A 25234-nucleotide genomic window follows, 5' to 3' on the forward strand; every position below is an offset into this window, starting at 1 on the left:
AAAAGTACGTCGCAGAACTGATTAGGCCTTACCAGGTCCATCTAGGTCTGGAGAGCTCTTGAAAGACCTGTGTACGTCCAATCAGAACCAAATCCTCGACTCGGGTGACGGGAACCATTTTCCTTATTTTAAGATGCAGACTCCTTCACTCTTTTACGGGATTTTTAAGATCGCTAGATTGTTATCTTGGACTAACAATCCAGACGAAAATGTTCATCTTAAATTTTATTTCAAGATAAAATGGGGTCTTAAGACTCTTCCCGTTTGACCCTTATGACAATTATAATACATTCCCTCCATGTCACAGTAATCTCCTTCACGACGAACTCCTCGCATTAAACATCTCCCGTACACATTTCCTGGTATTTTAATTCCCATTAATAATTCAGAAACTTCTGAAACACTTGTTTTGACGAAATTACGCTCCCCTCCCGTTGTCTGGATTCATTGCACAGTGAAGTGACGTTAACTTAATAACGCACGGAATCTCAATGCCGCGGATGGATTCACGGAGGTCTTTGGAGAATGGAAGCCGTCATTTCTCACCCAAAACAAAAAATTCTCCACGGGTTTTCTCATCCCCCACGTTACGGAGATAAACATTGCGATTAAGCCCCACGGAACTCGATGTCGTCGAGGTTCACGAGGGAGGGGACTTGCGGCCATCAGCCGGGTCGTAAATTGCGGAGACAAAACTCAAGTCGGGAGTTTTTATGCTAAAAACTCGGGGTTTAATGGGTCAATTTATTTAGCGTAAAAATTGCTGATGATGTTTCATTTTATTTCTTTGAACAATGGGTGGCGAAGCGGTGGGGTGGGACGATCTCCAGTCGTTAAAGTCATTCTTGAAACATGTTCGGATCTGTTTGTAGTCATTCGAGAATTCTCGGAAGTTTCACGCTTCAATGAAAATTGAGAGAGGAGTAAAATAATTTTGAAATTCCTCATTTTAAATTCAAGAGAAACATTGGATGCATTCTTTTTTTTTGCAGTTATTTTTTCCCCTCTTTAAAAAAAATTACAATTGTATTTTTAAAAGATTACTCAGTGAACAATAAACAATAATTAATAAGTAATTAATAATTAATTAAATAGCAGAGGAGTAAAACAATTTTGGAATTCGTGAATTAAATTCAGGAGAAAAATGATCTATTATTATCTAAATTTTCTTTTATTATCTAAATTATCTATTGTTATCTAAAATAATCTATCTATCTATTAGTTTTTATCAATAAATAATGAAAATATTCTGAATTTGAAGACTGTGGGATTTATTCAATTGAAAAAAATCCCGAGCGATTTAAAACCGAAAAGTCGATGAGATTAAATGAAACGACTTCAGAGAAAATAGTTTTCCCTGTGAATACATCAATTATTCAGCCGTGAATCCGAAAAAAATGCATTACTGGAGGGACAGACGTAAATCTTCGTTTTTATGTTAGTTTCGAAATGAAAGTAAATTCGCACATTTGTCTCCAATGTTGACGAATCATTTTGTGATGCGATAAAGTTGGTACAAACGGGAATGGAAGCGGGGAAAATATTTTCTCGGTACAAATATTGACCAGGTGGGTAGGATCGAACAAGGAAACAGAAGAGAACTTTGACATTTACTCTTTTCCAGCGAGAGAGGATTCGGTTCGATTGTGAAGGAAATATCAAGTTCATTCACTTCGCATTCTTTTCCCTTGGCTCAGTCCCGGGGATTCTAACCATTGATCAGCAGATACTCGGAGAATTGAGACCATTGACTCTGAGGAGATCCTGTTTTCGCACTTTTTTTCTTCGATTTTCTAGCGTTTTTTTTATTTTTTCATTTTAAACCGATTTAGGTCGACTTAGTCGGCTCAGTTATCAAGGAATATCTGCGAATCTGGGAGAGATAACGAAATTTGTGTACTTACCTTTTTTGTAGAGCAAATTGAGGGCTATGAAAAAGGTCATAACAAAAATTGTGCTATCTCTTTTAGATTTCGAGATATTCATTGAAAACTGGTCAATAGTCAAAATCGACTTAGACCTTTGTTGATTGTCCTAGAAGAAATTCTCCATAAATTTGAGAGATTGTACCTTGCGGCGAAATTCACACTGCGAGCACACTGAGTGCGGCATGGGGCTCGTCTACAGCGACGGCGGGAACCGCGCCGTGAGCCTAGTCCATATGCGTCTCTGCACGGCATCTATTAGTGTCGAAGAGATTACGTCAGGTTTGGCAATGGGTTCTATGTTTCATTGAAATATCAAGTCCAAAAAGCGACAGTGAGTGAAAAAAAATAGAATTACATAAAATGTAGAGGAAAATTTACAAAATGTGAAAATTAATATTCAGTTTTGGATTACCTAATTTTAAAAACATCGCATAAAAATACTCGTAGTCATTTTTCTAGATTATTCTGACCTTTGTCGAACGACTGAGGCTACCTCAATTCCGCGAATTTTCATATCTATTCCCTTTCCAAAAAAATCAAGGGATGTTTCCCTATCCCTAATGTTGGAGAATATAGTTCACTCCTTTCATTCTCGCCGCGAAGAACTTTACAATGTATTGAAATATATTGTATTTATGTCTTATAAGTTTACATGTTCCGAGTTTTGGTAATTCTATCATTAACATTGGAGGTTAGGGAGACCTCTCCATTCTTTTCGGCGTGGCAGCAGGGAGTGGCGAGTCCGCTGCGCTCCTTAGAGTGGTCAGGGGGCCTATTCGCGATATATTTCCGTGCACGGAAGTGGCTTCGTAAACGAATTGCGTATAGGAATCATAGGCGTTCCATCAACGAAGTCGATTCCGCGCACGGAAATATTTCGAGAATAGGCCCCCTGGACCCAAACGTGCGATTTGGACGAGTCAGGCGTCTTTTTGAAGCTTGAAAAAATCCCTTTGAAACGAAAAAAAAAGTTGGAGAATTCGAATGAGTCTTTCTCAGACTATCAGACCCCCCTTTATTTCTCCAAACGTTTACGAAAAGGGGTGTCTCAATTTCGGACACTAATTTTCCCCCTGCATCCCCCGTTATTTGCACTGAGAGATTATGCATCGATCCGCATTATCCGAGGATCGTTGTTATAACATGAAAACACCAACACGCGGTGTTGTGTCGCTAACGTCCACCCAGAACAGGAGAGAGCGCGGGAACCCATGCCAATAGGCTACAGACTTATATTAGGCGTCGGTAGATCGATAAGCCGTTAACCACTACACACACAGTGACCCAGTAATACACTACGCCACGCGATTGAAAAGAGAAAATAGAGAGACGGGAGCGGGAAATTAGCGAGAAATGCGTTAGTGTAACGTGGTGAATTCCCTGCTTCTCCTCAATTCAATTACATCCAGCGTTTCAGGGCATTTATTCGGGGGTTTAAACTATAAATGCTGACGCCGAGACTCCATTGATTGAGAAGAAAATGCGCGAAAATTTTGCGAAAAATGCCCAGGTTGAAATGCAGTTATCTCAGTAATGAGTGGTTTTACCAGGAAATGTCACAAGAGATTTTCTGTAGAGAATTTCAATAGCCAGAAAAAAGAATATGAGACTTTTTTTCATGGAATTATCCGTTATTGAGATAATGACGAAATTAACTCAATTGAATTTTTCAACATACAAAGGTTGGTTCATTTTTTCGGTCGAATTTTCGCGGAAAATGTCCAACTTAAAATGCAATTATCTCGGTAATAAGTGACTTTAGGAGAATATGTCATAAAAGATTTTCTGTAAAGATTTTCATTGGTCAGAAAAAAAATTCTGAGACATTTTTTCGTGGAATTATTCATTAATGAGATGATGATCAAATTAACAAAACTGAATTTTTCAAGCATAAGTTTTATTGTCTCATCTCTTGTTTCCTTTTTGGGGGAGGGGGGGGTAAATCATTTCATCAATTATTATTCTGCCGAATTATTCCAGGGAAAATTCAAGTGCAGATGTTACGAAAAAAAAACGATAATAAATTTAAAAACAACTGGTACATCCAATAATTTTGTCTGATTCCTACTGCATTTCAGGAGTAATCACCTCCGTCGCATTTATTTATTCTTCTCAGGTGCATGGGCAGGGGGTCATGGCCCCCTCAATAATCACCACTCGATCATCGATTTCTCATCGAACAACCACGATTGCGTATTCCAGAATGTCATGGATATGGAGTCGTAAAACATGCGTTACATGGATTAATCTGTGATGTGAGAATTGAGTGAAAGTATTTGTTTGACGCTGGCTAGAGCGGTGTGCGTACACACGCGTGCTAAATCAGCGGTCTTTCATTTAATTATCCCCGAAGGTAAAGCACTTTGTCGTAAAATGAAGTGGTTGTTGCGGAATTAATGGAGCGAAAAGCATAAATGATTTTTTAATTGGGGTTAAAACTTAAGGGTTGCATAATTAATCTCAGGTTTTCTTGTCGCACTTTTAAACATTTTCGGGGAGTAATTTTCGGGGAGTCTTGGAAATTACTAACAAGTAATATGTCCACTGAAATTTCAAGAAATTTCATGGAAAAATACTTGGAAATTGTGAATTTTAGTTTAATTGTTCCGGGAAAATTAATGGAAAATCAGGAAAATTCAGATTCCTCAGAATTTTCAGGGAATTCCTCTGAAATTCTCAGAATGCCAGAAATACAAAAAAACAACTGAAAGGGTCACGAAAGTATTTTAGGGAATTTTTTAAAAATTCCTGGCATTCTGAGAATTTCAAAGGAATTCCTTAAAAATTCAAGGGCATTTTGGAATTTCCGTCTTCCTATCGCTAAAAATTGGAACTCCACTTGAATTTTCAGAAAAACTTGAAATTCCATTGACTTTGTCCCCTTAAATAGAATTCAAGGTCTTTTTAGGGAAAATTCAGCCAATTTTTTTTAACAGTGTAACAACATAGAAATTATTGGGGAAATGAGCGTTCAGCTACTCAGACATAGGTGAAGTATCTCGTCCCAATAACTGACCCATTATTTTTCGGCATAATTTTTTTTCCCCAAATTTATTGTTTTTTCATGAATATTCAAATTATTTTCTACTCGATGAGTCGCATAATTCATATTCTATACTACCAGGACTGAATAAATATCTGTTACTCCGTTAGCACTTCACGTGCACTTGATTTTTTTGATAATCTTTCCTTAACTTTTTTCCGCCCAGTTATCAATCTTGTCATTAATGTATCGAGAGGGGCTCGATTTTATTCATGTCTTTATTGCCCCGAATATCATCCATTCACGTCGAATAATATTTAAATCATCGTTTTTCAATTAATTCTTCATGAAAAGCTCGTGTACACGCGATAATTCAAAAGGATTTGAGAACAAAAGGGGGATTTCCTATAGCTATACGAGTGGTTTCAAACTTTTCGCATAAATCTACCGAAATCAATTGACTGTCTGAACTACTGAGATTCATTCGATGGCCAATTTTCCCCGGAATTGATTTTCCAATTACCAATTCTGCCCATGGAAAATACTGATGCACACGATTGAAAATTTTTCGACTGAAACTTCCTGTACACTTTTTGCAAATTTTTATCACGTTAAAAGTCCCTTGAACGTTAAAAATTTTATTAATCCATGGAATTTGGCTGAATTTTCCGGAGAAACTTCTTGAATTTTCCTGATTTTTCATTAATTTTCATGGAATCATTGAACTGAAATTTCCAGTTCTCACGGATTTTTCCATGAAATTATGAATTGTAAATGACAAAATTCCTCGAAATTTCAGTCGACATGTTAGTTGTTGTTATTAGGGGTTCAGATACTGGGACATGAGCGGTTCAAATACTGGGAAAACTGCTTCAACGAATCGTTAAATCACTACACAAAAAGTATTTTTTTTTTAAATTTCCTAGATTTTTTCCACAACTTTTCTTCAACTTCTTTCGCTCTCCCAAATCCCCAAAAAATTCCTTTATCAACTGTCATATCGGAAAAATAGGGGAAACGCAGCAGAAATCTGGGCGAAAATATTAGCATTCAGATCGCCTGTCGTGAACTTCCTGAAAATAAAACGCTCATTGACGATCACGAGACGCCTCCATTGTCGTTAATGGCGGTCCATTGTTGTACCTCTGTACACCGTCATGTGGTAAAACTGGGCATTGAGTTGAAGGAAACAATAGAGTACCACCGGCTATTACCCGTATACTGGCAATATCCATAGTTGAATTGTCACGAGTTTTTCAATGAAGTTTCATAGTATTGACTGCACCATCACACGACGTTTCAACGATCCGCCTGCCTCGGACTATGAATTTTACGAGATTTCTACTGCTGTGTTAAGAGATATAACTCGCCTACATATGTTTGAAATCGATGAACGGGAAAATAATGTGTTGAAATCGATATTGTTTTTTTTTATTGAGGATATTTTCTTCAATTTAGTGGAATAAAGAATAAAATGAAGTGAGAAAATAATTTATTTCATTTCATTCTTTAAGTTTGGCATCAAGTCGAGAGGTTTGAACTAATATAAAATTTTCGACTAATAGAATATCTCCAAATCAGACATAGTCAAATTTATAATATTAAATTATGTTTGAATTTTGCATTTAAAATCAAGTAATCAATGGAAAAAAATTAAAAATACTCTATAAGTCAGTATTCATTCTAAATAAATTTACCACTACTTAATCAGTTTCCAAATCGGTAATTTGAATTACTGATTACTTTGTCAATCATATCCCTAAATGATAATTAACAATGAACAGTAATTTTTTCCATTAGCATTTTTAAATATAACAAAAAGTGATGATTAATGCCAATTTCTACTCCAAATATGAAAAAATCACTTGAATTCTAATGGAATAGCAGACGTCCTGCAATTAACACAACCCTTATGTCCATTTTCCAACTCCAAAGCCCAGATTTGATAAACAACAAAAAAATATTAAAGATATTTCCATTTATTAAAAAAAAATTAAATTAATTTAAAAAACAATTTTTTTTTATTGTGTTCAATTTTCGTGGTCAAGTCATGCGGTTTAACCAATACAAAATTTGTACAAATTGTCCCCCCACAGTTGAATAAACAAATTTGACTATAGAAAATCACTGCATCAGGAATAGTTTAACTTATATCAAATTATGATGGAATTTTTACAATAAAAATCAAGTAACCAATTTAAGAAAATTTGAAAATACTCTATGAATTAATAATCATTGTACATAAATTTACCACTTCTCATGCATTTTCCAAATGGATAATTGGAATTACTGATTACTGTGTTAATCGCATCTCTAAATGACAATTAACAATCACACTAATTTTTTGCACTAACAATTTTTAAATATTAAATATTTTTAAAATGAAAATCATCATTTTTATATAATAATTTTAAAAGTAATAATTAATGCCAATCCCTGTTCCAAACATTAAAAAACCACTTCAATTTTAATGAAACAGCAGATGTCCTGCAATTAACACAACCGCTATGTCAATTTTCTACCTCCAAACCCTAGATTATATACACAACGGAAAATCACGCTTGGTTAAATCCGGTTTGCATGCAATCCAAGACTAGCTCCAGCGATAAAAATTCATCTCAATATTGTGCATGCACTGTACCTGGTTGCTTTCCCCCCCAAAAGTGAGAGTGGGCAATGCAATTTGGATGGAGAACAAACGAAGAAACTTGGATTGAGTGAAAAAAAATGTACTGTTTCGCGCTAGTGGAGAGGAAGGTTTCGGTTTTTATCGGCCAGAGTGGGAGGCAATAGTCGAGTTGAGATAAATTTATGGACCGAGTGTGCGGGACGTAAGGGCTCGCATATTTTCATTCGCCTACGCGGAAGTCTCTCTCTCTCTCGGTCCGCTGTGGAAGATCGACCACCAACGCAAAAATGTTTTGTTTTTTCGATCGAATTTTCGCAAAAAACGTCTTGTTTAAAATGTAATTATCTCGGTATTGAGTGGTTTTAGGGAAAAATGCCATAAAAGATTTTCTGTAGAAAATTTTATTGGTCGAAAAAAGTTCTTAACATATTTTTTCGTGAAATGATTCGTTATTGAGATAATTACGAAATTAATAAAATTGAATTTTTCAACATGAAATTTTTTTTTGTGGAAATCGTCTCGTTTAAAATGTAATTATCTCGGTAATGAGTGGCTTCAGGTGAAAATGTAATAAGAGATTTTCGGCAGAGAATTTTATTGGCCGAAAAAAAGTTTTTGATACATTTTTTCGTGGAATTATTCGTAGTTGAGATAAATACGAAATCAACAAAATTAAATTTTTCATGGATAAATTTTGTCATTTAGTCTCTTATCTTTCGTTTCATCATTTAACTACATACATAATTTAATGGAATGAGTGTGAATGGTTGGTCATTGCATCGATCATTATTCTGGCGAATTATTCCAGGGATATGTGAATAAATTTGATAAACGAGGAATATTGGTTATTTGTACACTCATTTTCTAAAAATATGTTTTTAAAATTGAATTTCCAATGTATAAATTATATTTTTTTCATCCTTTTTGCAGCTGAGAATATTTTATCAGTTAACTGCGCGCATAAATTAACGGAACGAGCGTGAATCATAGTTGATCACTCTATCGATTATATCATTCTATCGATTATAATTCCAGTTTATGTAAATGAATTCCATAAATAAGAAACTTATTTTGTTGTTTTATCTCACACAGGTTTTATATAGAATTTGATGTTTTATAAAACAGTTTCAAGACATTTTTTCGAAGATATAATGATAAAATGAAAAAAGTGAATTTTTCATTTCAAAAATTTCAGTCATATTTTGTTAATGTATTCATTATTCAGGACATGTTATCATTTCACTAAATGAATAATGTCATCCAGAAGTATAAATTATTACTGATAATGGCATCAATAACAATTCTACTCAATTATCCCTGAGACATGGATGAATTTGGAAATATTATTTAAAAATAGTTATCCCTTATAAAAAAACTTATTTCAACATTTTTATTTCAATCCACTCTCCGCAAGGATTGTTACGCAATAATAAAACCAGGACTAGCAGAACCCACGTTTTCCCCATTACTATTCTTTTTCGAATCGACAAACCAATCGATAAACTGCGTTAAAAAATCCATAAAAACGAATAAAAAAAAACATTTGATAATTACCAGTCTCATGATATTTTTCATAGAAATAATGATAAAATGACAAAAATTGAATTTTTCATTAAAAAAATTTTAGTCTCCTATTTTATTAAGGTATTCATTATTCAGGATATATTATCATTCAACTAAATGAATAATCTCATGCAGAAGTATTAATTATTACTGATCATTCTACTCAATTATCCCTCAGGCATATGAATGAATTTAGAGATATTATTTTTTAAAAAACTCATTTTACGTTTTCATTTCAATCCACTCACCGCGAGGATAGTTACGCAATAATAAAAACTGGAATAGCAGGACTCACGTTTTCCCCATTACTATTCTTTTTCCAAACTCGATATTTTATAAATCCTTAATTTATTCATCAGATATAAATCATTCTCGATCTGAAATCCATAATAATTCCCCTGAATGATCCTAGGGACGTGACAATATCAATGTCAATACATTTTCCTAATCTGCATGGCTTCCCCCAATCGATAAACAGAATTAAATAATCAATAAAAAACGAATAACAAAAAACAGAAACAGCATTCGGTGCAACAGTAGATAATTACCATTTAACACTCGATCGGTGATTCGTATTGCCTTTCAACGCTGCTCCTGCCCTTCACTTTCCTACGTACTGAAATCCTTTATAATGGTTTTTAATGCCAGTGTGTGTTGGATGATAGTTGTTACATACGAAACCGTTCCACAGCCAATCGTGTATCATGGGTGAATCAATTTATGCACAACGATGAATGCAACCGATGACATTTCCCACTGTTTTCCACGCATTAAAGGTTTCCAATGTCTCCCTCTCGTTTTACGATTAATTATCCTATAGTCATGGCCTATATTTCGACCACTGGGTGTGCCCTTGCCCCGCGCCATATGCGAAAACAATTATTGAGTTGAATGGGCTAATCTCTATGATTAATCTCTTGGATTTAATTCAATTAAAATTGCCTTTTTTCGTATCGTGTTTCAGCTTGGGTGCTTGGACGCTTCATGTGCAAAACCGTTTCTTATGTCCAGGGAGTCTCCGTTGCTGCTTCTGTATACAGTCTTGTTGCTGTTTCGTTGGATAGGTGAACAAATTCATTTATTTATACATTTTATTGGATTTATTTATGCATTTTTTTGTTTTACATGGAAGACTTTACAGGAAAATGCAGAAGAATTTTTCCTTTACCTTATGAAATCTGCAGTGGAAAATTCATTTCAACATTTTTTTCTCATTGAAAATTGGTTATTATCGATAGATAAGAACAAATATAGAGGGAAAATATATTTATATTTATATTATATTCTAAAAAAAGAGGAAAAAATAAAACATTATGATTATATTTTGCGGAAAAGAATTATGATCATTTTATATAATAATTATAATTAATTTATAATATAGCGGGGGAACAATTAATTGAAATGCACGGAGAGAAATTTACAGTTTCCATATATTTTGCCATAATACAGCGGATTTTTAATGACTAAATCCCTTGAAATTTCAGTAAAACTATAACGCGACGAAAATTTTATTTTAAATCTGAAAAATATAGAAAGTTTACTTTTGGCGGAGGATTGATGGAATAATTTAAAAATTGCAATTTTTTAAAATTACGGGCATTTTCTATAAATAATTTATAAACAATCAATTTGCATCACCAAAATAGTTCGAAATCGTAACAAATTCATTCGGATTTTTACTAGAAATTATTATCGCGCCTAAAAAAATCATTATTTATAAACAACGAATGTTAACGAAAATAATAATACATGCAATCCCTAATCCATTGAAAATACAAAACTGAAATTCCCAAAAATAACACTTTCATCCTTGATTGAAAAAATGTCCCTGGAAACGAGAAAATACATAAAGTTCATTCAACACCTGCTGTGGTCTGAGGACAGAATGAAGTGCCTTGAGGTTGAGCTATCAAGGGTCACAATACTCATGGTTATTTTCCCCGAAACTCTAGAGGTCAAGGTCCACCCTGCCCCGCCAGACAGGCGAGAGGGGGTCTAGAAGGACGCGACAGAGGAAACGGAAAATTCCATCTCCCGTTTGTTCTCGACCGCCTCAAAAACTACTATCCTGAAGGGGCGGGTGGGGGTGAGTTGAAGAGAGCGGGCGAGACTGGCAAAGTGCCCTCCCACACCGGAAGAGAAGCTCCGGCTGTATTCCGCCATTGACTTGAAAAAAGTGGGAAGAGAGGGCTTGCATAGATGGCAAATATCGCTCTCGGTGCCGGGTTGGGCGGTTTCCTCGTAAAATCTTATGTCGGGTGGACGATCCGGTGAAATTTGCCGAGCTTGCTGGACCCTCATAACATCTCTATTTCTCAATGGAGAAAATAGCCGAGGGAGAATATTAAATTTTTTTGGGAATTGATTTCTTTTCGTTTTTATTTATTTATTTATTTATTCATTATTTTTTTCATCATTTTTTTTATATTCCTCTTTTTTACGTCCTATGATAAAATAGAGCAGGGTAGATGCTTTTGCTCTGAGAGAAAATACCTAAAAAAAAATTATTGCGTTCTTGACGGAGATTGAGTTATGAAGAGGGTTATAACGGAGCCTTTTTTTAAAGTGACAATCTTAATTCCTAAAGAATTGCAAAATAAAAAACGATTTTAGAGAATTAACTTGATGGGATGAAAAATCCCTAATGGTCAAACAAAAAATAGAAAAGGGAGAATATTAAATTTTTGGAATTGATTTTTTTCATTTTTATTTATTTATTCACTGCTTTTTAATCATTTTTATATTTTCCATTTTTACGCCTGATCATAAAGTAGACGATGGCATATGGCTTTTGGTACGAGTTAAGCTAATCTCCAATAATCTTTCTGCAGACATAAACTCTGAGGAATACTAAAAAAAACAATCATTGCATTCCTGATGGAGATTGAGTTATGAAGACGGTCATAGCGGAGCCCTTTTTCTATTAAGAGGGCAGGAGAGTAAAAAAAACTACTGAAATGCGAGCAAATCTGACCTCCATAAATTTTCTTCGTTTGGTGAGTTCGGAGGCTCAAAAGTTATCACCACCAAATCCTTAGCACTGCGAAAGTGTTATGGAACAAGTTGAGGGTGATCTGAGGAGGATAAATAATTTTAAAAAATGTTTGAAAGTACGAGGTGGCTGACAGCTGTGAGCGCCGCCATCTTGGAAATCCCACGGAGTCCGGGGAGGGGGTATCCAAGCATCATGGCGGGGCCCAGACCTGTTAACTACCTCGTATTTTTAATAATTTATTAAAATATTCAATTTCCTCAGACCACCCTCAACTTGGTTCATAACACCTTCATGGTGCTAAGGATATAATGGTGAAAACTTTTGAGCCTCGGAATTCACTAAACGAGGAGAATTTATGGAGCTCAGATTTAGCCGCATTTCGGTAGTTATTTTATCCTCCTACGGTCTTAACAATTTTAATTTCTCAAAAATTGCAAAATAAAAAATGATTTTATAGAATTAACTACATAGGACAAATATTCCCTAGTGGTCAAACAAAAAATAGAAGACGAAGAATATTAAATTTTTTGGGAATTGATATTTTCCATTTTTATTTACTTTTTCATTACGTTTTTCTAATTTTTTATATTACATATTTTTATAAACAGCGATCGATAATTATTTATATTGTTTACAATAAAAGGAACAACAGGAGAACTAAGAATTCTTACTGAAATGAAAATAGAAAGAAGAAATGAATTATTTACGATTGAAAGGAAACAATAAAAAACCAATGAAATGGTTTTTTTATTTAACTATATATTATGAAGTAAATAATTGCATAACCAAAAATGACAGTGATTAATAATTCTTATATTTTATTGGTCCAGTTGTATACCCTCTCGTTTTTTACATATTATTCTCTTCCCATTGCCCCCTAGAGTATAACTATGAGTACAAAAAATATATGAAAATATAAATATATTACATGTTAAGGACGTAAGTCCCAGTCAAACACAATTTTTATATAATATATTATATAATCTTTCATCTCTTGGTATCCAGCTAAGACAAGACTTTCAAAAAACTAACTAACCATTAAGTTTACTGTTTTTTAAACAGAAAAAGAGAATAACACATAGTCTCTCACTCTCAACTATTTAACAGCGATTAATATTTAATGTTATAAAATATATTAATTTTTATTTATTATCTCCGTGGCCCTCCATTACCATCTCGTGGTTGAAGTAAAAATTGAATGCTCCACTAAAAAAAAAATTACATTCACACGAATTTTTATGGAAAAATTAATAATATCCCTATGTAATCAACTAGATTACACCGATCTGATTGGAATTAAAATGGAACCCAAGTACCACACGAGTAATACAAATCCCAGGTAGACGATTTCATCGGTTGACACGCGATATCCATTGGTTATTATTATTTATCGTAGCACAGTGAAGTTGGAGAAAGAAAAAAATCCACGGCTAGTCGTTGGGTTACTGCACCGTGAGCCGTATAGGCTTCCTAATGTGGTGTAATACTAAGAGTCAAAGAACGGACCCCTTCTTTAAGGATTACGCAAGGGGCGTGTAGGCATAATGCGAGCTGATATTCAGTGTGATAAACAAGTTATTAAATCGTGATTTTAAAATACACGAGTAATTTGCTGTACGTTATCGGTTTTTGGGAAATGGAGAAATCTTTGGTAGAGAAATTCAATGGAAGATGATTTTCAATTGCGAATGCAGAGGATATTTTGCAGGACGGTTAATGGGAAAACAATATCTTGACATTTTTATTATTTTGTCAAGGATCTCCGTGAAAAAAAGATTTAGGCCCGCTTGCCCTGTTAAGGATATCCGAGGAGTTCGGACAATTTTTTCTAGGGGAAATTCTCTTCAGAGTTTGTGGAATAGACCAAGAGTATTTTTTCCACAGAATTTAAACTTTAGTTTCCGAACGTTTTTTCGAGAAAAACTTTTTTCAACAAATGAAATTTAACACATTGCGCCCATAAGAACTGTATAATCCCACCTTCAATCCAATAGAGCAGTCTTCAGTCTTAAAGCGTTTGCTGTACACATAACCGTATATAACTTTGTAAGTTATACTCTGTAGATTTTTTTGCGACATTAAAAAACGTAAGTTTCCGGACAAATAATTGCACACAATCAAATTAAAAGCTTCTTGATTGGTACGACGGTGATATTGGGTGGTTGGAATCCGCGCGTTCCGGATGTCGGCCAATGGTCCGCTCAAGTAACTAGGGTGAACAGGCCAATAGACCTCTTCATCCTGAGAGTCACTAGATTTGCAGACACTTTTTTCTCGTGTTAATTTTCCTAGGAATTTCGAACACTTCTACCGAATTTACACATCAATCATCATTTTTGAGTGCTCAAATCTATATCATCTTAAATGTTAATGTCTATCAGAATTTTTCATTATTTTTCCGAAGATTTGCCAGTTCGATAAACGGAATAAACATTTCCCCTAGATTTCCAGAATGAAAAGGTCTATTGATGGATGGTTAACCCTTCAGAACTCGCGCTATAAGCGCCGCGCCGCCTTTTTCAAATTTTCGCTTGCCTCTTGCAAAATTGAGCTTTCAAAAAATTGAAAAAATTAGAATGCCTAGCTTGAATCATTTAGAATGGATTAGCAAGGTTCTTATCCGCTGAAAATCCATCAAGGCTACGAAAAATAATAAATTGTTGAGGCTCATACGCAAAAGCGGCGCCGTGCCGCCCAGTGCGAGCAACGAAGGATGTAAAATTTTCAATTCCGCTGTTGCTGTTTCCCGCTCGCCGCACGCTCGGCGCGTACCTATGAACGTGACAACGCTGCGTTACTGAAAGCACGGGCGGCGCAGCGCTCACCACGCGAGTAACGAAGGTCGGTGGCTGAGCGCGAGTTCTGAAGGGTTAAGGGAAATTTGAGTTTCGTGGTAGGATCTAAAATAACAGAATCACCCAAATGGGAATATGATGGCTTCCATACCTTCAAGAACGTTTTAATTAGCATAAAAAAATTATTTGAAGGCAAAGTAACAAAACAAAGAATAATTAAATTAAACGATAGTTGAATGCAGCCGAAAACCCTAATTTCGGGACGACTTGGCCATATTTGTGTTATTTAGTACATGTCGTTCAACCCAAAAAATAATTCATCACAAGATTATACACGAATAGTATTACTTAAAAATGATGTAATCAGTAGTAATACCACGAGACAGGGAACAGGAGGCAGGAAAACATGAGGGAAATGTCCGATTAATTTTGAAGTTCGAGTGCTATTCGCCGGATTATTTTTTGTAATCAGATCCTTCCCAAATCGACTCATTTTGACTTTCTTCATGACTTTCTTTCACTCCACAGGATAATATTTGACAGTTATTTGGTTAGAGAAACAATTGCAGAGCTAGAGGGAAATTATCAAAAGCTAGGGGGAAATAACCACAAGTAATACCACGAGAGCTTCAAAATTATCGAGCAATTCCCGATAGATTCGTTGCAAACCAACGAAGGAGTCAAGATGTTCAGGTTAAAAAATTGAAAAATGATTTTTCCTGAAAAACTTGACGACTTCGTTTGTGTGCAGGGAACCTTGAAGGAATTACTCGATTAATTTTGAAGCTCGAGTAGTATTCGGGAGGGAATTTTCCCATCCAAATGTCGGCCAAAAGAATTGCACTATGAGACAAAATCCATCTGACAGTTCAAACCAGGGGTTCACTCGACCACGAAATCTTTTGTTTTCCACAAATATAGTTAACATGAAAAATTACCAGTTGAATTATCAAAAATTCTCACTTGTAATACCACAAGAGCTTCAAAATTATCGGGTATTCTCCGATAGGTTCGTTGCAAACAAACGAAGGAGTCAAGTGCTAAGCACGAGTGATTTTTCCTGAAAAACTTGACGACTTCGTTTGTATGCAGGGAACCTCGAGTAAAATGCCCGATTAATTTTGAAGCCCGTGTGGTATTCGGGGGATTATTTTTCCAATCCAAATGTCGGGCAATATAATTGGACCATGAGACGAAACTCACAATTGAGAAACGAAAATTGTATAATTAACACAACAACACAATTAAATTCAATCTGTCAGTTTGACGAGGGGTTAATTTGACTACATGATGTTTTGTTTTTTATATAGCAACTACCAGAGAAAATTATCAAAAAATTATCAGTTGAAAACCCTGTAGCTTGTACCACGTGATGTCGAATGGGCCAATTATATTGCCCGATATTTGGATTGGAAAAATAATCAGCTGAATACCGTGTTGACTATATGAAATAACAGTCGAATAGCGCAATTCTATTGGCTGAAATTTGGATGGAAAAAATTCCCGCTGTAATTTTAATTGGGAAGTACTTCATGTTATTGAATACTGAACTCTGAGTGGCCCAGGGAAGGCCAGATCCGATTACCAAGAATAATCAGTACAATTTTTATATTATTATTTATGGAATATTTAATGGAAGTAGAAATCGTCCAGAACTTGACCTGTTTACCCTACTCGGACCGAATTTACGAGGTTATATTTCACCCATGTGCAGTGTTGCTGTATGATCATTAAAGGTTAGACTAACGAGAGTCAAGTGTGAAATTAAATATAATATTGGTCACAATATTCATTGAAGAAATTCCCGAAAAAATGTATTCAACAATGGAAAACCCAAAAAAGTATGGGGATGGTAAGATTTTCGGCAAAACTGAAATTTTGCGTAAAGAAAAATTGTCAACTTGAACAAAGTGCTTGGACATCCTTAAGCAAATAAACCCTTGGGTAAAATTTATCCTCGAGGTCAATTATGTCCTAGGAGCTTTAAGTTTTCAATATTTAACCCAAACAATAATTTCTTATTTATCCTGTAGCCTCATTTGAGTCAACACTACTTTGACCCTAGGATTTATTTATATTTTTTGTTCCTGGGATAATTTTAAAAATGAAAAAAAAAAATTTTAATGAGTGGAATGGATTAAATGAATTTTTCAAAAGATGTCACATCAGCAATTAAAACTTGAAAAAAAGCGCAACATTTTTTTATTATTAAAATCATTTTGTTAACAAGTGAGTGGAAAAAATCGTTAAAAGTGTCTTAAAGCCACCGAATTTCCCCGTTAAATCTCAGAAATAATGAGAAGTAAATAAAAACCTGATAACGACTGAAGAAGCTAGCCCCTTCCGGCGCTCATCACCCCGAATGACTCACAAAAAAAAAACACTGAAAACCTGTGGGAATCAGAATAAGTAGCATTGGGGGTTGAAAGTCGTTGCAGACTCCAGCCCGAGGTGGAACGCCGCTGTGATTGGTCCTCCCCTCCAGTTCTCCAATAGATTGGCTGACTCAATCCAACCAGAATAAAACGTCATTCTCTTTTCCATTGATGTGTCCATGTGATAGTGTGAAAAAATTTAACTATACACCATTATAAAACCGAATAAATGGCATTTTTTTCACCATGTCAACGTGAACTTTAAGTATAAAAGGATCGGACTGAAGACTGTATCCACATAACATTACTGATTTTCAACCAGTAAACATCAAAAAACCAACATAATCAACATGTTCAAGCTGGTAAGAGTTGAACAATTACTTTGAATTTATTAATAATCTCCTGTGAATATTCACCTCAATTCCGTTTTTGTCTGAAGTGAAAAATTCTGGAAAATAGATATTTTATATCGTGAAAAGTGGAAAAATGTAGAATTTTCTATGTAAAAAAAATATTTTATCCAGTGGGGCTCAAGTTCAATTGAACTGCACTTAAATTGTATTTTTTTTCTCTTTCCAAAATTAATTTTCATTTATTTTCTCTTCTTTATGGAGTCTTCTCAGAATAAATATTCTTTATTACGTATCCTTAATTCTTTTGATTGTTTTTATTGTTGGAGAATCTAAAAAAAATTTTTTTTCCTATGATTTGGCAATTGTTCAATTCAATTAAGAAAGAGAGCCCTAGCACCGATCTTTCTGAAAACTTAACCATTGGATCGGTGATGGGGCTCTCTTTCTTAACATTTACCTTAATTAAACTCCAGTTGAATTCTAATTTTTTGTCTTTTCCAAATTTAATTTCCATTTTTTTACAAATTTATGATGTTTTAACGTATTAAATATTCTTCATTCCATATTTTTAATTCTTTTAAACAATTATATTGTTAAAAAGGCTAAAAAAATTGTATTTTTTTAAAGATTCGGCAATTAATAAACTAAATTATTATTAAAAAATGAAAAACAATAAGGAAACCAGCTAGAATTAATCTGAGAGGTCTAATATCGTTTTTTCAATAATTAATTTCATTTAGTTAAAGCCAAGACTTAATTTAGTTCGAGTTAAATTGCGCTAATTTATCGGAGAATATTTCAATTTTTACAGTAGAATTTAAAATTAATTCAAGTGCAGTTAAATTCCAATTTTTCCTCTCTTCAAAATTTAATTTTCTTTTTTTACGCCTTTACGATGTTTTCAGAGAATAAATATTCTTCATTCTAAATTTTTAATTCTCATAATCAATTGTATTACTAAAGAAGCTAAAAAAATTATATTGTTCTCAATGATTTGGCAATTATCAAATTAAATTGTTATACAAAAATGAAAAAACAATAAGGGGAACAACTAGGAATAATTTCGGAGGCCTAATATACTGTTTTTAAATAATTAATTTCGTTAAATAATGCCAAGGTTTAATTAATTTCGAAATGAATTTCTAAAAAATTTCTGGAAATAGTTTCACTTCCGAAAAAAAATGATATTCTTCATTCCATCATTCTAATTTCCCCGAGAAAAATAAAATAGCGCAAATTTGTCGGAGAATATCTCAATTTTCGCGAAGCTTGTTCAAGAACCATAAACGTTCGAGAATCATTAAAAAAAGTGCTAGCATTGTTAATGTTCGGGTGTTTCACTGGTATCGGGCATGCGATACCTCCCATTTTCCCAGTTATTTTCTTCTACACTAGTCCCTCGAAAAATACAATTCTCTCGTGTTTTTAATTTTTCTCACTTTATAAAGTACATTTGACTGCAATTCCTAACCTTTCAAGAGTTCTATCGACGCTTGATCTTTCTCTTTCACTCGCGCGGGTCACAAAAATACGTGTGAAACTAGCGGAGCATACAATTGCATTAGCTAATACTCCCCAGCCGGCAAGAATTTTTTTTTTCGATAGTGCATGCACCCATAGATCTGTGTCAGGACTTAATGTCCTTTTATCGGTCATTCGATCGTTCCTAAATGCAACCGATTGCCATGATTAATTGCAAACTATCCGGTTTTTCTCGCGGGCTTTCGTTAAGTGCTGGCTCGATGTCATCCGAGAGCTTGCGAAATTTCCGGTTGTGAATCGAGAAAGAAGGTACTCTTTGATCCATTAGTTCAAAGAAATCAGTTTTTATCGAATAAAAATCAGACCTGCCCATTCAAGGAAGTAATGAATCAAGGGCATTCGATAGCTAGATAAATTTTATGCTGAATGTCAAAAGAGACGATACTTTATGCCCTGGTAGTTTCTTAAAAATTTCAGGAAGAAATTTGGTGAGAGAGAATTTTTCGGCGAGGTCTCAGGTAATTAATGGGGAAGAGTGGGTTGTTGGTTTTTTTTATTTCGGTTTCAATTTACTCGAAATACTGCTCCCTGGATGTAATAAATTGTAGAAGAGAGTAGGAAATTCGAGAAAATCTTTGAAAATCCTAGAAAATCCTGGAACTTTTCAGAAAATCCTCCAAATCTTAAATAATCCTGGAACGTCATATAAAATCCTAGGAAATCCTAGAACATCATAGAAAATTTTAGCCATCCTGAAAATCCTAAAAATCCTTAAAAATCCTAGAAAATTCCAGACATTCTGACAATCCTGAAAATCCTTAAAAATCGTAGAACATCCTTTATGAAATCTTGAAAAATCCTCCACAATCCTAAAAATCCTAGAGATCTCAGACATTGTAAAAATCCTGAAAATTCTAAAAATGCTGAAAATGATTGCAAACCAATTATAAATTTATGAAAAAAATAGGCTGTTTTCGCCGCCGTTTTGGCTATCGCTGTTGCTGCCCCAGGAGGTCTCACCGGTCTGGTGCTCGACCACGGACTTGGACACATCCACGCACCCCAGGTGATTGCTCATGCACCAGTTCAACATGTTGCCCACGTCGTCCACCAGCCCGTTGCTCCAATCGTCCACACCGCTCCCATTGTCACCAAGACTGTTCTCTCTGCCCACGCCCCAGCCGTCGTCAGCTACGCCGGCCACGGACTTGGACTTGGACTTCACTGAGCAACAATCATCCCACCAATCAGTCATCTAATCCCCCTTAATCACCCGGTCAAATGCTTCTCTAACTGAGGACAACGGCAGAGAGATAACGCTATCATTGGATCAACCCCCACCTTCTCCCACGAAAAAAAAATATGGGAAGAAATTGTTAATATTCATTCGGATAATGTGAGAAAATTGTACGGCCTTGAGATCATCATTTATTCTACTGAATTCTATGACTTTTCTGGATACATCTGAGTCGTGTGTTTTTTCTTTATTAAATTTTAATCCATTTCCCCTAATTAGTTTTCTTCATTTCTTAATGCATTTTTTTGCACCTTGACTGCAAAATGTCATCGATTGCGGCTGTTAAAAATATCTGGCTGACATTTTCGGCTGACTTCTTAGAAATTTTTCATCGCATTATAGTTTTAATGGATTTTCAACTAATTTCGGCATTGGAAATTCCAAATTTCGTGGAAAAATCTGTGGAAACTGTAGATTTTATTTCAATTATTCGATGAGAATTGGTGGAAATCAGGACAATTCGTGTAAGTTGGGAAATTTCATTGAATTTTCAGTTAAATTGGAGATTCAATGATTTTTTCCCATTAGTTCAAATTGAATATGTCACTTTCCTGAAAATTACTCGTCAACTGTTGGTGGAATTGCGATTTTTTTTCCAACACTGCACTTTCTTGAAGGATAATCGCGCAGTAACAACAACCATACTTATTCACAATGTTTAAAATTGCTATTACCTTACAGTTGTACTGAAATTTCGAGGATTTTCGTTATTGAAAGTTTAAAACCTCGAGATAAATATATTCATGAACATTACGAAGTGTTCCAAGAATGGTAAATACAAAAGATTGGGATGAATTCTGATGAAATGGGACAGCTCTTGTCCTATTTCCTCAGCTGTTAAAATTATTTTCCCTACAAAATTGCGGGACTCGCCGTGTAGTTGCTGCAGAAAATAATGCTCTCGAGCGAATAAAAAAACTCAAATTAAAATCCTTAATGTCAACTACCCCCGGGAATTTCGTATTTTCCGATAAACGCGTCGCGCATATTGAATTACGTGTGTCGTATACCGGTGTCCCGAGAGGGGGCAGCCCCCTAGCGCCCCTCACCGCCCTCCGCAGCGGCGTTAGCATCCACGATTTATTGGAAATGTGCAGCGCGTAACCGCCGGAGACAAACTGGAATTAAAAGAAAAGGGAACGACGCTCTTTACGTGATTAAAATGCACGTCTATACCAATTCCAGGGTTTTTCCAGCTCCATCTTTTATATTTACCGATTCATTTTTTTTACACTGAGCCATGGAAATTCACTCGCTCTCAAAGGCTGTTCGATCGATTTGTCGTCTGAGTCGATGTCGTCTCTATCTCGTTGTCCTAGTACTGGTGAAACTGGGACAGGTACGGAACTAACGGCAGCAAGAAACACGATTTCTCAGGCCGATGGCCCGACTCCAAACAATTGTCTCCATTTTATCGCGGGGAAATAAAACAATTCCGAAAGAATTGACCTTATTTTTTTTATTCTGATTTTGAGGAATGCATTTTGCATTCCTGGGGAATGGGGTTTTAGGGGCATTTAACCTTTGACATTATTTTACGGATGGAATGACGCTTTTATTGTTGGGCAATATGTCGAATCGATAATGAAAACTCGTACGTATAGTGGATATCTCGAACGAACGGACATAATAAGGCGGTTTTCATGAGTACAATCGTCAAGCGTCGAATTTTCATGAAGCCCGCCGAACAAACAAAAGAGAATTGAATACCATTCTATGAAACATGAATAAACAAATCATAATTGTCCAAATCATTTAGGTCAGAGAAAAATAGAATAATTCTACTTTCTTAATATTGCGTTTACTAAGGTTAATATCCAAATACAAAATTCCTGATATGAATAAAAAGAAGTTGTCACTCAATATTCCATAGGAAGTTTTAATTTTTAATTTGGTGCTGAAAACCCGAGATGACAATATTCTAAGCACGGAATTATATGGATGAGATGAACAACAGATTAATTGAATTACCGTATGAACTAACTAAAAATTGATAACAGTATGGGCACACACTTTTACCGGAGTATCAACAAACATTACATTCCAGAAATTCACACTCTAAAGTGTGTTCTAGAAGGAATTGAATTGTAATTATGATTAAAATCTTATTCAGTGAGCAAATCATTCATTGTAATATGAAAATTTAACAACTGATAAGTTGGGACATTTGATTTTCATCGGTCGTATTGCGTTTTACAATGAGAGCGATTGTCACAGTTAATCGAATGAGGGAACTGACACATTATTCTTTGCATGGCGCATGAAAATTGTCAATTTTCTCATGTTTATCATCATGCGCCACGGGCATTCATGAATTTCATCAATTTCGTTCTACTCAATTTATTTCACATCTTCAATTCACACTACTACATATCATAATTACAAAAGCTTTCAGAGCAATTCAATAAATCCATTTCGCCTCGCAACTTCTCCAATCCCCGATCATCAAACAAGGCTAAAGCAACCGATTAACAGAAACTCCTTCCCCCGCACTGGGATTGAATCGCTCGAGCCATCACTCTTCCCCGAGCCACTCGAAAATACCCCTTAAAGGTGTTTGATGTTGCTCTAAAACGGGGCACGCAATTTGGCGATCGTAGGAGTAACGGAAATTGAGTTGTTCGATCAGTCGTTGAGAGAGGAGAATGAAGCGAAAACAAAAAAATGTGATTGAAGAAAAAAACACAGAACGTAACACGAATATCGTAAAAGAGTAATTTATCTTTGAAGTGTATGAAGCAGATCGTTGATTCCGGTGGTGTTCACCCGCTTTGTAATCTTATTCCATCAGTAGTGGGGGAGGAAAGCCGGATGCGCCCATGGGATGCTGGAGTGGTACGACAGTGGTGATACGTACGGATGTAGTGGCACGACTTTTACGTAGTTATGCGGGTAGATTACTGTGTGGGCTGGCAGTAAAGGTGGATATGGAGCACATGAGCATAATCCCAGCGCCACAAGGAGTAAAATCTGAAATTTTAAGTATTAGTTTCAATTAATTTTTAATATTTCGATGGAAATGGAGATACCTGAGATGAAATTCAGTAGCAAAGTGGTAAAAGGCGATAAGTCAATTTTGACTATTGACCAGTTTTCAATCAATATCTCGGAATGTAAGGGAGATAACAAAATTTCTGTTATAACCTTTTTTGTGGAGCCGATTGAATGCTACAACAAATATAATTACGAAAATTTCGCTACCTCCCTTAGATTCGAAAATATTTCTCAAAAACTCAACTAGGAGATGAGTCGACTTATCTCCGTTTACCACTTCACTACTGAATTGTTTTCGTATTTGGGAAAGGTGAACGTTTTGTGAAGTTGGTTTGACGGGAATATTATAAACAATTGATTGTTTATAATCGTTCTCATTGCAAAAAGCAACATCGATGAGAATCGTACGTTCCAATTCATCAGCTGTTAAATTTTCGTATTACAATAAATGATTTGCTCATGTTCTAATTCCTATTCTCACTGAATAAGATTTTAATGATAATTACAATTCAATTCCTTCTAGAACACACTTGAGAGTGTCTCATCATTTTTGGAATTCAATGTTTGTCGATACTCTGGTAAAAGTCCGTGCCCGCACTGTTATTAATTTTTAGTTAGTTCACACGGTAATTCAATCAATCTGTTGTTCATCTCATGAATATAATTTCGCGCTTAGAATATTGTCATCTCGTGTTTTCAGCACCAAATTAAAAATTAAAACTTCACTTGGAATATTGAGTCACAGCTTTTTTTTATTCATATCAGCAATTTCGTATTTGAATATTAATATTATATGTTCAACGTGAAAAAATCGATCATTTTCACTATATTGCATTCGGATTCTCCTATCCTTGACGTAAAAAATGTGAGATAATCTCATAATTCTAGCTATTAATTCTAATCAACTTTTTTGGATGAAAACCTTAGTAAACGCAATATTAAGAAAATAAAATTATTCTGCTTTCCTCTGACCTAAATAATTTGGTTAATTATGATTCGTTTATTCATGTTTCGTAGAATGGTATTCAATTCTCATTTGTTTGTTATGCAGGCTTCATGAAAATTCGACGCAAGGCAATTTTACTCCTTCATTTCTCTATTCATCCGAGATATTGCCGAGTTCATTCCCTCACAAGACTACATTATTTTTGCAAATCTAGATGAATTATTATCAATAATACATATTAACTTTTGTTTAGAATTTATTTCGCATTTTAGTCTTCAAAATTCAAGTCATGTTTGTACTACTAAAAAAATGTACATGAGAAACTCACGACAATAGCTGCTTTCATGTTGAAAAAACCGCGTCTGAATGCCTGCAACCACCGACTGAACATCAACAAAGGTGCAGAATCTTCCTATTTATAGTATCTAAATCCCCCTGTCTTCGCAATCGATCTGAATCTCGGATTTATTCCCATGGAGCACCAAGGCTGCTCGTCCATCAAACAGATCCACATTACTTTATAACTTTTTTCCCCTCTCTATCTCCAGGATCTAGGTAACTTCCGTCGCTAACGACTCCCTTGTATGCATCTCAGTAATAATTCTGTTTGAAATCACATCCGATCGAAGGCCAGTGTTGGAGATCTTAGCTCATGATTTCCACAAATGAAGGAAAAATACAGTCTGTGAACTTGAGGGAATTAATGCATCCCTCATCTCAACTATTCAATAGAAAATATTCTCTGTTGAAGTGATTTTTTTAAATTTTATTGAAGCATTTTATTCGAGGTCAAATTTGGCCGAAGTTTCGGTGTGAGGTATTTTAATATACTGTCACTTAAAAATTATGCGCTGCAATTTCCGGTAAGAGTCGTCGAAATTTCTACCGAGTGAC

General features: G+C 35.0%; 2 protein-coding genes across 2 annotated transcripts in view; both read left to right on the plus strand.

The window, feature by feature from the left end:
- The window catches only part of LOC107038700 (neuropeptide SIFamide receptor), a 63204-nt gene that overhangs the window by 33962 nt on the left and 4008 nt on the right, over positions 1-25234 (plus strand). Inside the window, exon 2 of the mRNA XM_015257948.1 lies at positions 10068-10167. Coding sequence (XP_015113434.1) covers positions 10068-10167 — 100 coding nt within the window. The remainder of the gene's footprint in view (positions 1-10067; positions 10168-25234) is intronic.
- Positions 17586-20564, plus strand: LOC107038706. The gene is made up of 2 exons (XM_015257961.1): positions 17586-17630; positions 20071-20564. Exons 1-2 carry the CDS (start codon positions 17619-17621, stop codon positions 20329-20331), a joined length of 273 nt encoding a protein of 90 aa, XP_015113447.1. The 5' UTR covers positions 17586-17618; the 3' UTR covers positions 20332-20564.

This window comes from Diachasma alloeum, unplaced genomic scaffold (assembly GCF_001412515.2).
Source record: "Diachasma alloeum isolate Michigan unplaced genomic scaffold, Dall2.0 Dall_scaffold_00178, whole genome shotgun sequence".
Lineage (NCBI taxonomy): Eukaryota > Metazoa > Arthropoda > Insecta > Hymenoptera > Braconidae > Diachasma > Diachasma alloeum.